Here is a 21,002-nt window from a genome sequence, read left to right as displayed (position 1 = left end):
AGCTGAAGATAGACGTCCAATGACCATGCCACCCAGGTGCCCCCCATTTCTTTTCAAAGTTATCTCTAGACCATGCTAGTATCCCCTTTCCTTATATCTCTGCAATTGTTTTCAAAATTCTGAAGCACTTGATAAAAGTGGTAAACCTTCCCCAGCTATGCTTCCAGTATATTCTGATCTTGGCCGTTGTGGGTGGGGCCTAGGAAACATTTTTAAATAAAGCCTGTAAATGATTCTCAAAACCAGACAACAGCTTGAGAGCAGTAGTCCTTAAATCTGACTACTTAGGCATCTAAATAAATAAATAAATAAATTAATTAATTAAAAAAAATCCTGGTCTCTGGATCTCACCTCATACCAATATATATGGAATTTTTGATGCCAAGGCCCAGGAATCAGTATTTTTAAGAGTCCTCAGGTGGCTTTTATGTCAATCTAGGATTGAGAATTTCTGCTTTCGAACAACACTCAACTGAATATTAAAATAGCTTCTGATAAAACATTCCGTGGGATAGTAAGTTTTTACCTCTAGAGTTTCCCTAAGATAAAAGTTATTAAGTTCAAGCAAGTATTAACATCAGAATATTTTAGTGTAGGACAAATACTGTGTACAGTCAATCTGAGTACCAGATATTCAAAATTTCTGGGATAGAATAAGTTAGTCTCTAGATTTTTTTTCAAGAACTCTACCAATATTCTATTTGGACTTTTCAATCACGTATAATTCACTCTGGTAACTAGTTAGGAACAGACAATGATATGCAGATTGGATGCAAATTACCAGGTGAAGTAAGTAGAGAAATGTGGAAGCAAGATTTGAAGTTAATTGCAGTAGAATTTAAAATTATGGTTATAGACAGACTTAATTATCCACCTTTCTTTTTGCTTCCAGAAAAGATTCTGCACAGGTGTATTTACCTAGATGATCTCTAGCATGGTGACTCTTAATTGCACACCTTAGATTTTGGAAAGTGCTGGAAGAGCCAGGTTCTAATCTAGATAACGGCACAAGGATGTTGGAAGATTATTATGCCTCTTGGTTTTCAGGGAGTTTAGCTTTATTCTTTCAGTAAGGTACATAGTTGAAGAAGATCCAGTACCAGATGGTAATGTTGGCTGGGAGTGGTTTTCTCACCTACACTTGGCAGCTCTACTCGGAAGTGGTGCTTTCAATGCTCGAGACTTCCAGTCTATACTATTTAACATAATCACTATGAAGCTTTAGGTGGTAGAGATGCAATGACACATCTCATTAAAGGTCCTGTAACTAGGAACATCTGACATCTGTGCTGAAGATAGAACTGGATGCAGCCTTCGAGTGGTTGCAGATTCAAGTGGTATGCTGTTTTTAAAGACACTATGGAAATTCATTATATTAGCCAAGTTTGTACTTTCTAGAGGCGTTTTTCTGACATGGAGAAATAGATTTTAAATGAAAGTGCTGCCCATTTAAAGATGGCGGCCTCCTCAATGGGTTCCCTCTCACTCAGAACTTAGACAATGATTTTAGCTGATTTGTCATTTAATAACAATAGTTACCCTATTTTGAATACCTATGATGTGCTAGGATCCTTTATATATGAGCTATGCAGCCGCACATAGTCCCATTTTGTGGATGAGGGACTTGTGTCCGGAGAGGTTAAGGGACTTGCCAAAAAGCAGAACACTTCTTTGACACAGCCAGGATCCTGTCAGCCTTCAGGCTGCCCCATAAGGTCTCTGTCCATGTAACCACCCACCCCTGAAGTATGTAGTGCAATAGAGTTAATATATTTTTCCATAAATTACAAAAAGCAGCTGCCCATAGAAATTGCCCTGTAGCTTGGTACTATAAACTTAGGAAAAAACCCCAAAACTGAAACAACCAGATTCAGCCTTTAAGAAGCTTACCATCGAGACAGTTCTGCATCCAAGAGTGACACCTTGACTTTAGATTCCTCATGCACATTTCTAGGTGTTTTTTTTTTTTTTTTTAAGATTTCATTTATTTATTTGAGAGAGAGCATGAGCAGAGGGAGGGGCAGAGGGAGAATCAGACTTCTCACTGATCCAGGACCCCAGTGTGGGGCAGGATCCCAGGACCCTGGGATGCTTAATGGCCTGAGCCAACCAGGCACCCTACATTTTGAGGTGATTTAACTTTAGGTTTTAAAAATTCTGCATGATTCTTTCCCTCTTTCTTTCATTTTGTCTGTCTAAAAATTTATTTATCTATCTTTAGGGGAGAGAGAGAGAAAAAACATGAGAGTGTGGTGGGGAAATTCGAAGAGAAGGGGAGAGAGAGAGAGAGAATCTCAACACATTCCCCACTGAGCACAGAGCTGCTGTGGGCTAGATCTCTTGACCCTGAGATCATGACCTGAGCAGAAAAAACGAGTCAGACAACAACGTCCGCAACAAAGGAGCCATCCAGGCGCCCCTGCATGACTCTTTTTATTAAAGATTTTAGTGAAATTAGGAAATAATAAAAACCACATTGAAATGTGTTCGTCCTAAATTCTGTCCTGCTCGCACTGCAGAAATTCATTTTCACCCCACTCCCCATCCCCCCCTTTAAAGGCCTAAAGTACAAACCCACTGGGAGTCCCCCCCTTTTCCCAAAGGAAATATTTCATTTATATAATGTCTCCTTTGTAATCAACACTGAGAAATGTCACTTTGATTAAACACAACTCTGAATGACTAAGACCATAGTACAATAAATTCTCCAGAGCTATCTTTCAGAACAACTGATTGCTCTCCAGTCTTAATCCTCCAGAGTCTTATTTAATCAAAATGATGTTGCTAATTAAGGATTAAAACCTCCGAATAGAATAAAAAAGAAGGATTTTTCTTTCTCCTTTGGGCAGGTCAAGGAGGCAGAATTTACTATAAGGAAGTAAAGAGTCCCTTCCACCTTTGGTAAAACTGCATTATTTTCTGACATTTGGACTGAATCCAAAATAGACCTGAGTGCTTTGTAATATTAATATAATGGGGGGGGGAGAAAGAAAGGAAGAAAAAAAGAAAGAAAGAAAGAAGAGAAAGAGGGAGAGAGAAAGAGAGAGGGAAAGAAAGAAGGAGAGAAAGAAACGGACTGCCTTGGATAGTTAAATATACTGGGATTATTTATGCTAACTTTTTTTTTTTTCATTTAATGCTTTAAATATGAGTTTTCTTTAAACGTTTTGTCTGATTCTCTCTGTGCCTTGATTTTTTCCATTGCTAACATTGGTGGAAAGACAGAATATTTAGAAAAATGTTGACAACTCATTTCACAGAGAAGAGGGAACAAAAGAATGTATCTCAGATGTACTTGACATTCACTGATGAATAATAACAAAATATTCTACCTTAAGATCAAAAATTTTTCTTGAATTTGTATTTGATAATAAAAACTGGTTCCTTAAAACTGCATCAAACTGTGTAAGAACTCACTGGGAGAGAAACGGATTCCCAGGAAAGTGGTTTGATTTTCATGGAGTACAAACTCTTTTAGGTGTTAAGGGTGAAGTGGATTCCAGACAGAAGGCTGGTTTATGTTTCCACAAATTGTAAAATACTTTTTCTGTCCTTTTTATCTTTTCTCTGCACTGCCTGTGAATTTATAATCTCTGCCCAATTCTCCTCTTACAGGGTAGACAGGGCTAGGAACAGGTGCCATCTGGGATCACCTACTATGTGCCAGATTTTCTGCCTGCAAGACACATATTATTGCCTCTAATAAAACCCATGAAGAGGGATTATGATAAGCTTTCACAAAGATTAAACTGAGGGGGCACCTTTGTGCTCGTTCAGTTAAGCTTCCACCTTCAGCTTGGGGCATGATCCCAGGGTCCTGAGATCGAGCCCCACATCCAGCTCCCTGCTCAAGGAGTCTTCTCCCTCTGCCACTTCTCCTACTTGTGCTCGCTCTCTCTCTCTCTCTCTCTCTGTGTGTGTGTGTGTTTAATAAATAAATAAAATCTAAAAACAATGATTAAACTAAAACTTATAGAGAATAAACGACTTTACCAAGGTCAGATAGCTTGCGTTAAGTAGAGTTGAGGCTGTTTGGCTCCAAAGCCACCTTCTGTTGGGTATGACAAGCCACTTCACACTGGTTTATTTGGAAGGTAAATGTATCAGTGTGCTTCCAGAAGGTGCTGGTAAGCTGCGTTCATCTGTACCTGACTCATGGGCTCCCACACTTACTGGCTGAATCATTGTCCAAGGCACTGTCACATTGTCACTTGACCCAGACCAGTCAATAACTAACACTGAATTACTGCCATCAACATGGGACCAGAGGGCAAACAAGAGAAATCCCAGGAGGGAGAGGAATGTTGTAAGGCTCATTGCACTCCTAGCCAGTGGTGCTTACCAGTTAAAAAAAGACATTTGTTTCTGGGATCCATGCTCCTTAAGGCTGTAAGCACCCGGTGGACAGACGATGGCTCTCAGTCCTCCTGTGCCAAGGCAGATGGCCAGCAACGCTAAGTAAAACAGCCTCTTCTGCTCCTTTTTTGGTATATGGTTAATCATATGGTGAGTGCCTATATAGAAATCTCCCAAGGGAAAAGCAACCACAGATAACAAAGCAGTGCCTGTAGACAGAGAAAAAAGGAGAATAAATACGGCGTAGACCACCTGAATCACCAAACCACATTTTAAATAAGGTTTTTCCTCTGAAAGGAGCAGCATTGTGTGATTGTCTTCTTGACATACTTGTTAGTTACTACAATTCTGGAGACAGGATAATTTTTCTAAATGTGAACATTTTCTTCATTATGGGTTTTAATTAATCCAGAGGCCTAGTTTTTCCCCCCTTAGACTTGACCTATCTTCTCTTGCAAGGTATATAAGCAAATCATGTCCGTTTTAACAAAATTGGGAAATATATAAGAAGCTAGAGATGCCTGTCATCTCACCCCCCAGAGAAAACCACTGTTAGTAAGGGTTATTTTTTCTCAGTCACATATCAGACTTGTCAGTAACTTTTAACTTTCTTGTTAAAGAAAATGTTTGACAGAGAACATTATCATAGAGGTAACAAGAACATAGATCCCTTTGCCTATTCTCACTTCTTAGGCCACTGAGCAGAGCCATCTTGGCGAACACAGAGGTGAGAAGGTGAGGTGGGTGATTCCGTACTGGGCAGCAGGAGGGGGAAGACAGGCAGGGACAAGGGGCGGGAGTCAATCCTCTTCTCCCTTCCATCTTGCAGGGAGTAAACGTAAACATTTCCCTTGTTGGTAGAAATTATAATTCAATGCCATACTTTTGCTAAGCTCTTTGAATTCTGTAAAACATTTTTTTTTTTTAAAGATTTTATTTATTTATCAGAGAGAGAGAGGGAGAGAGTGAGCACAGGCAGACAGAGAGGCAGGCAGAGGCAGAGGGAGAAGCAGGCTCCCTGCGGAGCAAGGAGCCCGATGTGGGACTCGATCCCAGGACGCTGGGATCATGACCTGAGCCGAAGGCAGCTGCTTAACCAACTGAGCCACCCAGGCGCCCCCTGTAAAACATTTTTATGTATTATATTATTTCATCTTGGAAAAACTTGGTGATGTCAGAAGATAGATTTTCTTCTAAGTTTATGGACATTGGGGAGGGTATGTGCTTTGGTGAGTGCTGTGAAGTGTGTAAACCTGGTGATTCACAGACCTGTACCCCTGGGGATAAAAATATATGTTTATAAAAAATAAAAAATTAATAAAATAAATAAATAAATAAATAATAAAAATAAAAACAAAACAAAACAAAACCAAACCCAGGTTCAGGGAGGTTAAGTGACTTGCCCAATGTTATAGAGTATCCCAGATATAATCTGCTACCTTTCATAATTCCTATCAACTGGTCAAATCGTCTTTTGTGTGTGTGTGTGTGTGTGTGATCAATTTGATTAGTCAAAAATGGCTTCTCCCTGTTATTCTTGTCCTCCATTTTATTTTCATATTTTTGGTATGATTTTTTATATGGCGGCGGTATGTGGTTAGTTTTCTCAGTTGGACTATAAGTTCCTTAAAGGCAGAAATTAGGGTCTAATGTTTTTTCTCCCTTACAATGGCTTTTACAACCTGAAGAATATATGCACTCAATATGTGGTAACAAATAGATTTACCATGAGAACGGGCCCTTTATATAACTGAGTTTGAAACATTTCCTATGAAGTTTGGCCAGATATGATATCAACTGCTTTCTCCCTGCCACTCAATCCTCTGTATCTCTGGAAGTATGATGTGAGGCCTGCGGAGGCTAAGGATTGTCCATAGGGGATGGGCCGAGAGTTATTTCTTGCAGAAACCATATGCATAAAGACAAAGCACTTTTAGTGGTCCATTTGTGTAAATTAGAAAGACACATTCCTTCCATCTTTTGAGGAAATGTCATAGTGTATTGATTTCATTAGATCAAAACTTTATTTTTATCTTGTAAAACTGAAGTAATGAAAATACAAGTCTATGACATGTATGATAGAAAGTCTCCTCTTTGATATGTGCTATATTGGGCACTGCATATTAAGCGCACATTCTCGGTAGCTTTGTATAAAACACCAGGATGTGTCATAGCCTCTGCTGGGAGCTAGCAAGTCCATCAAAGAGGACAGATAACCAGGTGGAAATTAGATTTTAATGTGGTAAGTGAAATTATAGAGGTATGATTAGAATGTGGTTAAGCAATGTGGGTCTTGAAAGAAGGACAGGATTTTTCAAGTCTTGGCTATGGGGTAGGAAGATAAAGGAAGGTTGACAATTTCAGGCATAGAAAAAAAAATGCATAAGTAACAGTAGAGAAGTAGGGGATTAGAGGCAAGCAAAAGTTCAGCAGGGTTGAGGTCATATACTGAGAGAAAAGTCTAGAAAGTTAAATTTGGGACAGATTGTAAAGATTTTTATGTACTAAATTGGATTTTGTTTTTTAGATAATAAAGCCGATATATAGATTTATTCTATAGACATATAGATCTATATAGACTTATTCTTGTTTATCCTTAGTGTTGTAAATAGAAATGTAAATGTAAATAGAAATGGAGTCATACTGACCTCCAATAGCCCAGTAAGTAGGCCAGGGTAATGGTCAAGAAAAAGAAAGCCTCATTTTTGAGCTAAGGATTAGCATTTGAAACAGAAGACACATTTTTGGTAGAACCTCTGACACTCAGTGACTGGTTGGAATTTGATGGCAGCCATGAGCAGGGACCCAAGGAAATAGTTTTTAGTAAGAAAATGAACGGATATGGAGTTGACTTGGGTCTTTTGTTTGTCAAATTCTAAAATCGGGACTCAGTCCTAGTCTGATGGCTTCCGTGGGAATTTAGACTGATAGGAATTGCCATGTTAAATAAGAAGTTGCCAAGTGCCCTGGATATGGCCTGTTACCAAGTCAAGAAGAGCAAATCATTCAGATGCTTGCTTAAACATCTCCTTAACAGAAAACATTTCATGATACAGAACAGCAACCATGTCACTGTCTAGTCTGCTCTGTCTCCACCCCCTTACCCTCCTATATATTTCTTTGTAACACTCCTGAGCACCTGACATAATATCACTTGCTCATTTATTTTCTCTTTCCCATACCAGAAAGTCACCTTTTAAAAATTTATTTATTTTTTTAAAGATTTTATTTACTTATTTGACAGAGAAAGGGAGATCACAACTAGGCAGAGAGGCAGGCAGAGAGAGAGAGAGGAGGAAGCAGGCTCCCCCCTGAGCAGAGAGCCCGATGTGGGGCTCAATCCCAAGATCATGACCTTAGCCAAAGGCAGATGCCAAACCCACTGAGTCACCCAGGTGCCCCAGAAAGTCACCTTTGACAGAGACGAGACTGTTTTCTTTTCTGTTGCATTCCCAGATCCTGGGAGAATGCGTGCCACAGAGCAGTCATTGGAGAGTATTTGTTGAATGTTGAGTGAATATTTGCCATACAGAGACTTTGTTTTTACTTAACAAAACTGACACAGTGAAGAGTTATAAGTTTGAATCACACTCTAAGTGATGAGTGGTGAATGGTAATTTATCATCGGAAACTGGGGGATATATTGAATACCTGATATCCATCCCTTCCTCGTTTATCTCCTCCCCTATCCCCCCAAACCTTCGTTTTTGCTCCATTTCATAGTATTGGTGAACTACATACTAACTACATACTAACTTTCTAAGTTCCTCAGCTCAAAAACTTGGAGTTAATTTTTGTTTCTCTACCATATTTGTTCTCTTGTTTAGTTGCCAAGTTTTTCATACTTTTTCATATATTCTCTCCTGGATTGACACTTCTCCTAGACCATCCTCCTGGGATATCCTGGTCTCCTGCTCTTGAACCTCTCACTGTGGTTGCCTCTCCTGTTTACTGAAGAAAAACACTTCCCAGATGTGTTTCATCATATCTTCAGTGACTCCTTGATGTCCAGAAGAACAACTTGAACTTTTTAGCCCCAAATTCTAGACTGTTCATCAACTTACTTTCTATACCTTATCAAGCAATCTTGATTTTTCCCCATTTCTCACTAGCACATCTCTCCCAAAGTTTTGTAGATATATGTTCACTCCCAGTGTTTTTTAGATATATATGTATATTTTTCTATGTGAAGGAGCTTAGTGTAGCATTTAAATTCATTCATTTATTTAGCATGTAGCCATAGTTCATAATCTAGAAATCATGTCTCCATATTCAATCTTAATTACTCTATGACTAATTAAAAACCACCTTTTCATGAAAACATTCTTCAGTTATTCTACATGAACTTCAGAAACCTTTTTAGCACATTTCATCTTAGTTGTGAAGCAGATGAACTTCCTGTGACACATAGAATTTGTCACGAATTTGGGCTTGAGGTAGGAGGGGGGAAAGAGAGGGTGTTTGAAGGAGTCCAGAAGACAGATATATAAAGAGATAATTATTATAAAATATAATCAGTGCAGCAATATAGGTATCAAAGGATACACACACACACACGCACATGCACATGCATTTACTAGCATCCCTCCAATAATACAGAGAACTAAGTAAATTGAGACAACATTCTTACTTCATTTATCACATTTTATACTCAGAGCAAGATAAGGATAAGAGTAAAAATCCTAACAAAAATCAATTAAGTTGCAAAACGATCCAGTCAGAAGAGGATACTCACCTAGAAAATGTAGACATAAGCAAGCACATACCAGCTTGTTTCTTCCTAGACAGACATCAGCAAGCCATCCCGCAAACATAGGGCTAATTATTGAAGTTCCAATAAAACACAGGTTCAAAATGGCTGCCTGGTAATTGGGATAGCCAAGCTTGACAGTGCAAAAGGGGATCATGTTGCAGACGACTTCAAAGAAAGTGAACCTCTCACACATCTCCACCAGAAGCAAACAGATTCCAACCCGAATTTTTTTCACAGCATATGTTGAAGAGAAATAACCAGTATGTCTTTGAGTTTTCTCTTTCTCGCAGCTGTGATGTAAAGATACTTTCGCATCCGTGGTTTTAAAGTCTATAACAGACATGACTACCCTCCTTAAATGCAACTTATGACAGTGTTTTGAACTTAGTGATTTTTTTTTTTACTCCCACCCTTCTAATGAAAAAATAAATAAGATCTTTGCTTTGAATTTCACAACTCCATGCTAAAGTTTCATGGGGTTTTTTTGCACATTAACGTGGGGGAGCACAGGAGAGGAGACACAAGTATTTAAATGTTCACGGTAGCCCAGTGTAGCCAAATCTGACTTGTTTGTCTAATTATTTAGAGGCTAATTAGGCTCTTCCTCCAAACTTATATTGTATTGCATGAATCCTGTTGTATACCTGTGGAAACTCATCTGCCTCATGCTGATAAAGGTTTAAATACTGAGGCAAAAGAAGCAGTTTTTCAGGAGAATTTGAGCACTAGATCAAGAAATAATTTGAGTCTAATAATTTCTGATACTTTAATTAAACAAACCAGAACAGCACCAAGAGATAAAGCACGAAAGGAAATCTGTTTTGAGGGGGCAGGATACCTTATCATTATTACATTTCTTGTTATTTTTGGTTGGAATTCTGATAAGAAAGCTAATTAGGTAACATAAGTGCTAGTACATTTAGGTAACAAGCAGAGTTTGCAAGAAAGTAATTTAAGTGCACTAATGAAAGGAGAAAATATTAAACAAAAACCCTTTTCCTTTAAGTTGACCCCATGCTTGTAGAACAGCCTCTCGGAGGAAATCGGAATCAAAAGGTGATTTTTGAGTCCTTATTATTAGTCAGCAGCAGGAACACAGCAACCATCCTACACAAGCTTTGGGGAATATTGGATCTGGTATCACCCTGACCCTCCTCCAGCTGGGTGAATGGATGTTAGCATTCTATTTTGGAAAGCAGGAGGGCACCAATTAAGCTAAAAAAGCAGCAGCAAAAGAGAACACTTGAACATTTAGGGATTTAGCTGCAAGGACATAGGAAGACAAGGAGATGGAACTATTGGGTTAAAGTCATAATAATTCAACACACAGGGAGTGAATATAGGAATGTTAATTTTATGTTGGAGTCAGAAGCAAAAGACTGATAAGGGCTTTTGACTCTGATTCTTATCTTTTGACCTGAGAGATTGGGAGCAAACACTTTGCTTCAGTTTCTTCTAATAGTTTCATTATATTTTCATCTGCTCAGCATTACCTCCCCGTCTTTGGTAACAATGCCCCATTTTTTTCCTTTGCGTAGAGTGACCATGCAATTTATTACCTAAATTTGAACACTTCCGTGAGTGAAAATGAAGCTATTTATAGTTATTCCTGAAAAACACATATAAACTGGGACCATCTAGGGCAAGTCCCAACATACGTCTTCCCTTTAGGGAATAACTTCCATCTATGCCATGGGATCCTGGTGGGATTTTCTTCTGGCCAGAGGAATCAATACATGGTTCAAGGCCATCCTCTTACATTTTCTCCCCAAGAATTTTAATCATGGAGCGGAATGACTCCAGTTTGGACAAGGGAGCTAAGTCATTCAGATGGCAACTCTCAGAAAAGGGATGGTTCGAGAGATTCTGATGGAAAATTCAGTACCATCCTGGCTCTTATCCTTTAGGAGACATGATTAGTTTTTCCTCTGTAAAGGACTCACTTTCCAATCAACTCTAGATTGACTGAAGTAGCCGTGTTTGATTTCTGTGGTTGGTAGAGAACCCTAAGTGATACTTTGTGTTGTTGTTTGCCCCAGATTCAGGGAAAGTTTTTCCCAAGCCCCTGGGAATGCATTTAACCAGCCCCTGACAAAGGACTCCTGCAGGATTGTATCATAAATTAGGTAGTCCTGACCCTTTCCAGGGCCTGATCCTAAGTATGTTGGAATCCTTCAGCGTAGTGTGTATCCTTGTCCCCAAACAGACCACAGGTAGTGGCAACCTGTGGTTTGGAGACCGTCGAGTAAGGGAGAACAGCAGCAGTTGCGGAGTAGATTTAAAGCAATAGGAAAACACCTCTTTTTTACTGCTGTCTCTCAAAACTAGGCTCAGAGGGAGCATAGACAACTACTGGTTCTGCCTGAAAATGACACTTGACAGGGAATATTGAATGCCATCATCTTTATACAAACCTGAGCCCTTGAGTGCGGGCTTCTGCATCCTTCAGCTTCACGCAAACTTCCCCCCACCCCAAACCTTGGGTTTGTTCTCTTTCTCCCTCCACCTCCGTTAATAAAATCATATTTTTCCTCCATTTTAACAACAATGTATGTACGTTGGACCCAACGTGGAAAATATCTAGAAATAGAAATGAAATGAAAGTTTTTGCAGAATTTACTTTGATGTTTTCCCCATGACTATTTTTTATTAGTAGACTTTAAATATTTAAATTATATAGTTATAGGCAACTACTGTATAATGCATTTTTATCCGTTTTGTAGGTAATTTAACAGTCCATTATGAAGTCTTTGTGAACATAAATTTTTATGGTTGTATTAATAGATATATCACTCACTTAACTATTCCTCCATTTTTGGTTGGTTACATTTGTCTCAGATCAGTTATAAGCCAGATGTTTTTTAACTTTTCATTATAAATGCACATCTAAAAGAAAAAATATCCTTATAAACAATGCTGGAATGGGTATTTGTTCATAAAGTTCCCACATTCCCATATTATATTCTTTAACATGTTTTAAAAATTCCAGTTAGTGTACGGTGTAATATTCATTTCAGGTCTACAACTTAGGGATTCAACACTTACATATGACACCTGGTGCTCATTACAAGTGCCTTCCTTCATCCCCATCACCTATTATACCCATCCCCGCCCCCCCAATCTGGTAATCCTCAGGTTCTTCTCTATTGTTAAGAGTCTGTTTCTTAGTTTTCCTCTCTCTTGTTTCCCCCTATGATTATTTGTTTTTTCCACAAAACGAAATTATGTAAAGAGCCCAAATGTCCATCCACTGATGAATGATAAAGAGGTGGTATGTGGGACACCTGAGTGGCTCAGTGGGTGAAAGCCTTTGCTTTCTGCTCAGGTCATGGTCCCAGGGTCCTGTGATCGAGCCCTATATCGGGCTCTCTGCTCAGCAGGGAGCCTGCTTCTCCTCTCTCTCTGCCTGCTTCTGCCTACTTGTGATCTCTGTCTGTCAAATAAATAAATAAATAATCTAAAAAAAAAGAGGTGGTATGTATGTGTATATATATATATATATATATATATATATATATACACACACACACACAGAGGTGGTATATATATGTGTGTGTGTGTGTGTACATATATATATACATATGGTGTGTGTATATATTTATATATACACACATACTATCACTCAGCCATCAAAAGAATGAGATTTTGTCATTTGCAGTGATGCGATGAGGGTATTATTTCACTAAGTGAAATAAGTCAGTCAGAGAAAGACAAATACCATATGATTTCACTCTTATGTAGAATTTAAGAAACCCACGTTGTATTCGTAGACTAGTATGTAACAGTATTACTGAGTTAGAATGTGAGGAAGTTTTCAGGCATGCAGACATAAGTCAATTGCAATACAAACTTCAGGTTTTGTTTTGTTTTGTTTTTTAATTGGAAACCCTATGTTGTTTTTGGGATGCAAAGGCTATACTTAACACTAGAATTCTTTTTTTTTTTTAAGACTTTATTTACTTATTTTGACGAGAGAGAGTAAGGACAAGCAAGAAGGCTTGTAAGGGCAGAAGGAGAGGGAAATTCAGGCTCCCTACCCAGCAGGCAGCCCAATGCCAGGCTCAGTCCCAGGATCCTGGGATCAAGACCCGAGCCACTCAATCAGCTAAGCCACCCAGTTGCCCCAACACTAAAATTCTTCACTGGCAAAACAAAAGTCATCATGTGTGGGGTAATAATGTTGACGAAACTTACAGGTATTGGAAAATGTATCTTATTTAATATGGAAATTAGTCAGGAGCTCATCTGATGAACTATGATCCTCCATGGTTTTTACTAAGCATCTGGAGTGTAAAAGCATTAGATCCCGTGAGGGCTGCAAGAATGTGCCAGAAATGGAAGCCCTGCTTTTAAGGAGGCTGTTTTTAGTAATGAAGGATTATAAAGTATTTTTATAATCTCCAAGTTGATTATAACTTTTGAGAAAACTGTAGTAGTTTCTAAAATGGTCTTACAATGTGTTACTGTAACACTTTCAAATTTTATGTACATTTGCGGATTGACTTTTCATAGGTCCTCTCAACGTGTAATAAGCTTTTTAAGAAACAGGCTTTTCTAGCTCAATAATTCTCTGTATATGATAAGCACAAAGGTCATTTGAAGATATTTATTCTTTTAGGCCTATTAATTCCATTTTATTCCATCGACTATGAAGTTTGGTAAAAAACCTGGTTTGAATGTTGACAAGAACAGGAAGGACTGGTCTTAACTATAATTATTAAAAATGGTGTATCAGAGACTTGTTGGAGTAAAATTTTTGTCGCATTGTTCAAGCTGCAAAGTGGAAATGCAAAGGTACACCTCAGGCTGCAGTTTTGTTTCAGGAACGAAGTTCTCTGTGTTAATCTTTCTCTTGCATTATACAGATGCTCTGGCAATTGTATGTGTTTCTACCCCAATCCTTCTATCTAGTATAAAGGAGAATCACTTCAGACTCCAGCAGATAATACCTCATGCAGTCCCAAGTACGCAGAACATGTTCCATTCTTTTTTTCTGTGGATAACTAAGAATGAAGGCCATTGTACTCCTGAGGGGATTTTCTTCCATACCACTAATGACTACTATGAATTTTGCTATTGCACTGAACGCTATATAGAAGGTATATTTGTATAAAGTAAGAGGAGAGTGATTTATCACATGTGCTCTGTAACAATTGACTCTGTCAACTTGGCTGGGCCACAGTGCCCAGTCATTGGGCCAAACAATATTCTGGATGTTTCTGTGAAGGCATTTTTGGATGAGATTTACATTTTAATCACTGTCTTTAAGCAAAGCAGATTACTTTATCCAATCAATTGAAGGCCAGAATAAACAAAAGACTGGCTCTCCTGAGCAAGAGGTGATCTTGAAGATTGCCCTTGGACTTCCCTGCTGTATTGGCTCTTCCTGGATCTCCAGCAGACTGCCTTTGGTCCAGAACTGTAATTTTCTCCTGAGTCTCAAGCCTCCCAGAGTCCTCTGTCAGATTTTGACCCATACAGCCTCCACAGTCACGTGAGCCAATTCCTTAAATCTCTTACTGTATAAGTGTGTATCCTTTTGGTTCTGTTTATCTAGAAAACCCTGACTGATAGACACCATCCATACCATCCCTCTTTTTCTGTCTTGTCTTTCTGTTTTGATCATGGAGGGGAAACAGAGATGTACTTAAGAATATGGACTTGAGAGCTCCCAGATCTATGTGTGTAACCAAGACCTTTGTCCTGAGTTTCTGATAAACTGATGGACATCTCCATCTAGAGTTCTGTTGAAAAACTCAATCTCAGCACAGCCTATGCTAACTCATCATCTTCTTGCTCTACCTTCTTTAACATCACCATCTACCCAAACATTTAAACTGGAAAACCATGAGATGTCTTAGATTTTTTCTTTATTGTTTCCTTACCTATTTTGTCTACCTTTTCACAGAAAATATTTATCGAGTTCTTACCACATGCCAGGCACTATTTAGACTTTGAGAGCAGGGGAATACTGTCAATTCAATCTTCTAAATATTTCACAAATCCATCTTTTTCTTCTTCACCTTTTCTACTCTGATATAAATTTGAACTTTTCACCTTTCTCCCTTTTTCACTGCCTCCAGTATGGCTTCCTCTGATCTCAACCTCAATCATGTGTACATTATTGTCACCTATTTGCCATGCCTGTGGACTCTCTTGTCCCTCTGCCTGTCCTGATTTTTTCATGTTATATTATTTCCTTAGTAGTATTATTTAGAACAATTTGTTTTTTAAAATCAAGTAAGTCTATTTAACAGGACATTTTAAGTTATTACTGTAAATGGCATCAGTTGCCATAATAGATGGTAAAACTAAATATAATAATCCTAATTTAAAATAATAGCTAACATTTATTAAGTGCTCTTTTGGTCAGGCTCCATTCTAAGAATTAATTCATTTATCTTTGAAACCATTTGATTATGTAAATGCTATTTTCATGAATCCTGTCTTATAGTTATGGAAACTGAGGCACAGAATAAATTAACTTATTCAAGATAATTAATTATAGATCAGAGACTTCAACCTAGGTGCTCTGACTCCAGAGCCTACACTGAACAGATGCTTTTTCTTTTATATAATAAAAATATGGAAAGATACTATGTAAAAAAATCACTCCCCCCCCCACAAAATTCTACATTATTTAATGTCCAAACTATGTATCACCTAAAATCATTTCCATTTTCAAGATATTGGGAAACAATCTTCTATGTAATTCTCCCTAAACCCTTCAGAAACTTTTTTTTCTTTTTTTGGGGGGGGGGATTGATCCATTTGCTCCCATGCTTAAAGTCTGTGAACAACTCCTTTAGACTAAGAGATTAAATTAAAAATCCTTTGCTGGCACGTAAGGCCTCTGATGATCAACATGCCGCCTTGTGACGAGAATTTTCCCTTGCCAGTCTGCCACGGCGCTGGATGACATGCTCACACTTTCATGACTAGGCTATGCTCTTTTATCTTCTCATGCTTTCCACATGCTGTCGCTTCTGCCTGGAACGCTTTTCCACTCAGGGAGCCTCTTTTCATTCCTTAAAACTCAATAGAAGCATCACATCCTTAGTCAAGGCGGCTCTGATTCTCAGATAGTCTTTTCTGTGCTCTTAAACACTGTACCTCTCTCTCTCTCTCTCTCTCTTTTAATACATGTGTTATGTTATATTAATTAGCTTGCAGAACTCTTCTCCTCACTGACTGTGAGAGAGTGGAGAACAGGAGCAGTTTCCTACTTATCCTTCCACGCCCACGGCAGAGCACACTGCCTGGAATGTACTCGTTGTTTCAGCACGTGTCCAAGGGCGGAGGGCGGCTGTTCTGTTTGCCATATTCAGACACAACCTTGATTCCATCAGAGTTCTGTAAGGACTGTTATTTTTTTATTTTTTCCCAGTCTGCTACGAGGATCTGGACTCTAATAACTGGGTAAAATCCACTGGAAGCCTATATATTTAAACATTTTGAATGGATAAATGTGTAATTGACTTCCTGAATGAATAAATGAAAGATTGGTTTAGGATGAGATGTCTTTGGGATGTTATGAAGGGAAGCATTCCTATATACCAGAGGACCTTATCTGACTCTGAACAAATATTTATTAAGCACCCAGGCCCTGAAGATCCCATAAGGACAAAATACCAGACTTGGTTTCCTGGGGCTTACAATGTAGAAAGGAATATCAACAATCCAGCAACAACTATGGTCCAGTGAGCTGTGCGCCATGATGGAGGAAAAAGAAAGGACCTCAGAGCATACAGCAGAGATTCTATCCCAATCTCAGCAAGTTCACAGAAGTGTTCCCATTGAAGCAATAACTCTGCTTGGGTTCTTTTGAGGGATAGAATTTAGCTTGGGGAAAATGTGTAAGGGGAGGGTTCTCCTCACAGAGCAGGTACCCTGTAATACAGAATGCCTACTCTTGAAGGACCTAAGAAGCTTTTCCTAATGCTTTGAGGCAGGAGCAGATTCAGAAGGTCTGGATCAGGGAGCTACAGGATTTGGGGAGATATGAGTGCTGAAGCTGAAAAGATTAAAAAAACAAAAACAAAAACAAAAACAGATCTTAAATGACTTTATGAGGCAGAATTTTGACCAGTTCTCGAAGTCATCTTTTTTGAGTAGAATGAATTTCTACCAAAAGCAAGGATAAAGGACTAAAGTTTTTGACATCAAATCATTTTTTCCCCTTACTCAAGATCAGAAGTATGAGTGAAGAGGTACTGGCAAGACCCAATAATTTCTAGATACTTCTTTTCTTACCACCACCCCCTAGAGAACAAATATAGTAATTTAGGCAAAAATTATAAATGGAAAAACGTATAGGATTTGATAGAAAATCAGACACGAAGCTTTAGTGTTCCTTGGATGTGTGACATGAAGAACTAAGGGCATTCAGGATGATGGGCAGCTTTCTAGTATAGATATCTTGGTGGATAGTGGTGTTACGCAGCACAACGGAAGGGATCTGGAGAGTAAAGGAAGCTGATTTACTACACGACAGATCAGAGTTTGAGGCCCCAACAGCATATTCAATAGGCCAGGAAGGAGGAGTATCAAATTTGCTTTCTTTGTGCATGTGGAAAGAGTTACTTCCTGCTTTGAGCCCCAGTGAAATGTATCTTCCAATGAAACTTTGTGTAACAATACTAAACATTCCCAAAGCAAAGAAAGCTTAGAACATTGCTTTCTAGTTAATCACCTCTTAATTCACATTTCATGAGAATTTGGGGGCCCCTATGCCACCCCAAAGACGGGGCCTAAAGGAGGCTGTAGGAGACTGTAGCCAATGCTAAACATAAGCTGTGGAACAACAATAATCTTTTTTTAAAGAAAAAGTTAGTTTTTATTAAAATAAGAAAATGGCTATGCTTTAGTTGTTTTAAAATCAATTATAAAATATGAATTTAATTTAGTTTTAATTTCTTTGAGTCACTTCCACTTATTTCTTGGAGTAAACTAAACAATGTGGCTGTTATTTCAGCTCTAGATTATATTTTCATTAAAAGAAAAATGAAAGCAGTTGGATCACGTACTGTGTTAATCAACCAGAAGGCGAAACTAAATTCCCTGTCATTCATCTCAGATTTGGGTTTTGCCTACACCAACTTTGGGGGACATATGCAGGAAGAAATAACTAACTTATATAGCACTGGTCTTGAAAACTTAAAATAGTGGTGAATGTTAAAGCCCCCTCGACCTCCCCACCCAGCCCTTAAACCAATCATTTGCTTAGAATATGAGCTTGGCCATAAGTTAACAGACCAGACGTGCTTTAAAGAAATGATGGCCCCCTTAAGGAAGACGTTTTACCCTTGGTGGGGGAGGACTGGAGATGGTGGATACACAGAGAGGACTGGGGTTATCTCCTTTTAGACACTCATAATTTTAGGTCAACTATCCTCTAATTTCAAAATTATATAATTTTAGATCTGGAAGAGGGCATTTTGGCCAAGCTCCTTGCTTCACAGTGTTTTACAATGGTAGGTCTGAGAGGTGAAATGACTAGTCTAAGCTATTTTAACTAATTAATAGCCTGTCCTGCCATAAATTCATGTCCTTTTGCTGCCAGTCTAATTTTATTTTTATAACATTGCAGCTGGGGGTAAAAATATGTCTTAGGGCTTTGAAGTTTGAGTATTTTGAAAATTAGAAACTGACCTGCAACAATAGAGCTTATCTATAATATTGTAGAAATTCTTTTAGATCCAGCTCTTCTACTATCTACACAAATGTGTACAATAAAATTTTTAGGACCTCTGTTTTCTTAAGTAGTGACTAAGGGCCTTGGGGTAGATGAGATTTAAGGCCCTTTCTGGTTCTCTGATTCTAATTTCCCTTGCTAAAGACCTTGGAAATTTACAAGAAATATATCCCTTTCACAATAGTAATAGAATTGTCTTCCTATAAATTTTTCCTTTTGTAAATGTAAACTATGCAGAGGGCGTAAGTAAGATTTAACTATTTTAAAAGATACAATTACCTTGGTTATGGCTAGATTTCTATCTTCATAGTACGGTCCCTGTGGATCCAATTTGAGGAGGGGAAGGTGGGAGGCAATGGAAGAGCCACAGCATCGCTCTCTTTCTCTGGACCCCAGAGTTAAAAATTATTATCCCTAGCCTTTCAAAATTTATACAAGAGGAAAAAAAAACAGAAAAACTTAAAAATATATAGCTATAAATAGCACTTTGGTTCTGATTTTATTGTTTTTTCAAACTCTGCACATTTTATTCTGGGGACTTTGTTCGAACACATGTAATTACCTAAGCTAAGCAGTTTTTCATACTTTCAAAGCTCTGGCATTATTGCACCTGTACGACGGCTTTATAATTCAGTAGTAATTGAACAGCAATTATTTTTCATGATGCATGTACATTTTTATATCAGATTGTTGGCAGATATTCTTTATGATGATGTCGTTTTCACTAATGAGGAAATTAGAGCGAGTTATCTCACAGAGTGAGATGTCTTTTTCTGACTCATTTCCTAGCTCTTGATATGGATTGCAGAAAAGTTTTTGTATTGTAAAACTGCATCCACAAAAGGGAACAATGTTATCTGTGAATCCATGGAGGGCAAGGAGAGTGTTGAACTATTTTATAGGAACAGTAAGATCATGTGTGTCTTGTCCATATTATGGACTCTGGTATTAAACGCTTATATGCAACTATGTATACATTTAGATTATAAGATTCCAAGAGAACAAAGATCAAACTTTTTAAGGTTTTTACAATGTTTGCTTAACGTAGGTCCTCAAAGGACAGAATGACAGACTAACTTACTCAAAAATTTGGCATAGCACAACAGAGCAGAGGACTGGCATGGTTTTCCAGTGAACTCAGGCACCAAATCAACTCAGTCTAGAGCCTTTAGGACCAATAAAAATTTAACAATTGTTGAATACTTGTTGTATGTAACATATATTGAATACTTCTTGCATTTTGCTTGATGCTAGGGATTCAAAGGTGAGTAAGAGCTGATCGTTAACTTTCAATTTCCCCCATATGTATTTATTCCATATATATTCCATATGTACATATTCCATATATATCCATATATCCATATATATTCCATATATACATATTCCATATGTATATATAGGATATCTAATATATATATAGATATATATGTCACTATGACTAGATTACTTAATTCAACCAAGAAATATTTATTTAATATTTGTTTGTGTTAAAAAACTATAATAAATAGAGAGGACTCAGAGAAAAAGACACAGATCTGGCCTTCAAGGAATTCAGTCTGATGGTTGAGATTGAAATAAAAATAAAATTAGAAAACAGTGACAACTGTTCTCATAGATGTATGCACAGGACACTATGGGATAACAGATAAAATACACTTTAATGTGACTATATACAAAAAGCTCTCTGGAAGAGGTATGCTTGGATCAAATCTCAATGAAGAGCAAGGGGTTATCCAGGCCAAGAAAGAAGGGAAGTGGGGTGCCTGGGTGGCTCAGTGGGTTAAAGCCTCTGCCTTCGGCTCAGGTCATGATCTCAGGGTCCTGGGATCGAGCCCCGCATCAAGCTCTCTGCTCAGCAGGGAGTCTGCTCCCCCATCTCTCTCTGCTTGCCTCTCTGCCTACTTGTGCTCTCTGTCAAATAAATAAATAAAATCTTAAAAAAAAAAAAAGAAAGAAAGAAAGAAAGAAAGAAAGAAAGAAAGAAAAAAGGGAGGTGCATTCTGGGAAGAGGGAGGAGTGAGCCACAGGAAATGGTATGTGAAACCAAAGAGAGAGTTTGAGAACTGCAGATATTTTGATAATACTAGAGCACAGTGAAAAGAAGGGGTGGTGAAAGATAAATTAGATGGGGTGAAATTGTGGAGAGTCTTCAGTCATGATAAAGAGTATAGATTTTATTCTGTAATTAGTAGAATGTCA

General features: G+C 38.2%; 1 protein-coding gene across 1 annotated transcript in view; it reads right to left on the bottom strand.

Annotated features, from left to right (window-relative positions):
- Positions 1–9,452, bottom strand: part of SLC15A5 (solute carrier family 15 member 5) — a 79,842-nt gene extending 70,390 nt beyond the window's left edge. The window contains exons 1-2 of the mRNA XM_004755760.1: positions 9,092–9,452; positions 4,343–4,565 (exon numbers count right to left, since the gene is read on the bottom strand). Of these exons, the coding sequence (XP_004755817.1) occupies positions 4,343–4,565; positions 9,092–9,452 (584 nt within the window). The remainder of the gene's footprint in view (positions 1–4,342; positions 4,566–9,091) is intronic.
- Positions 9,453–21,002: the final 11,550 nt, after the last annotated feature.

The sequence above is a fragment of the Mustela putorius genome, unplaced genomic scaffold (assembly GCF_011764305.1).
Source record: "Mustela putorius furo isolate JIRA1106 unplaced genomic scaffold, ASM1176430v1.1 tig00537227_pilon_pilon_pilon, whole genome shotgun sequence".
Lineage (NCBI taxonomy): Eukaryota > Metazoa > Chordata > Mammalia > Carnivora > Mustelidae > Mustela > Mustela putorius.
Note: the sequence above shows the minus strand (reverse complement) of the source record. Positions and strands in the feature narration are given on the sequence as shown.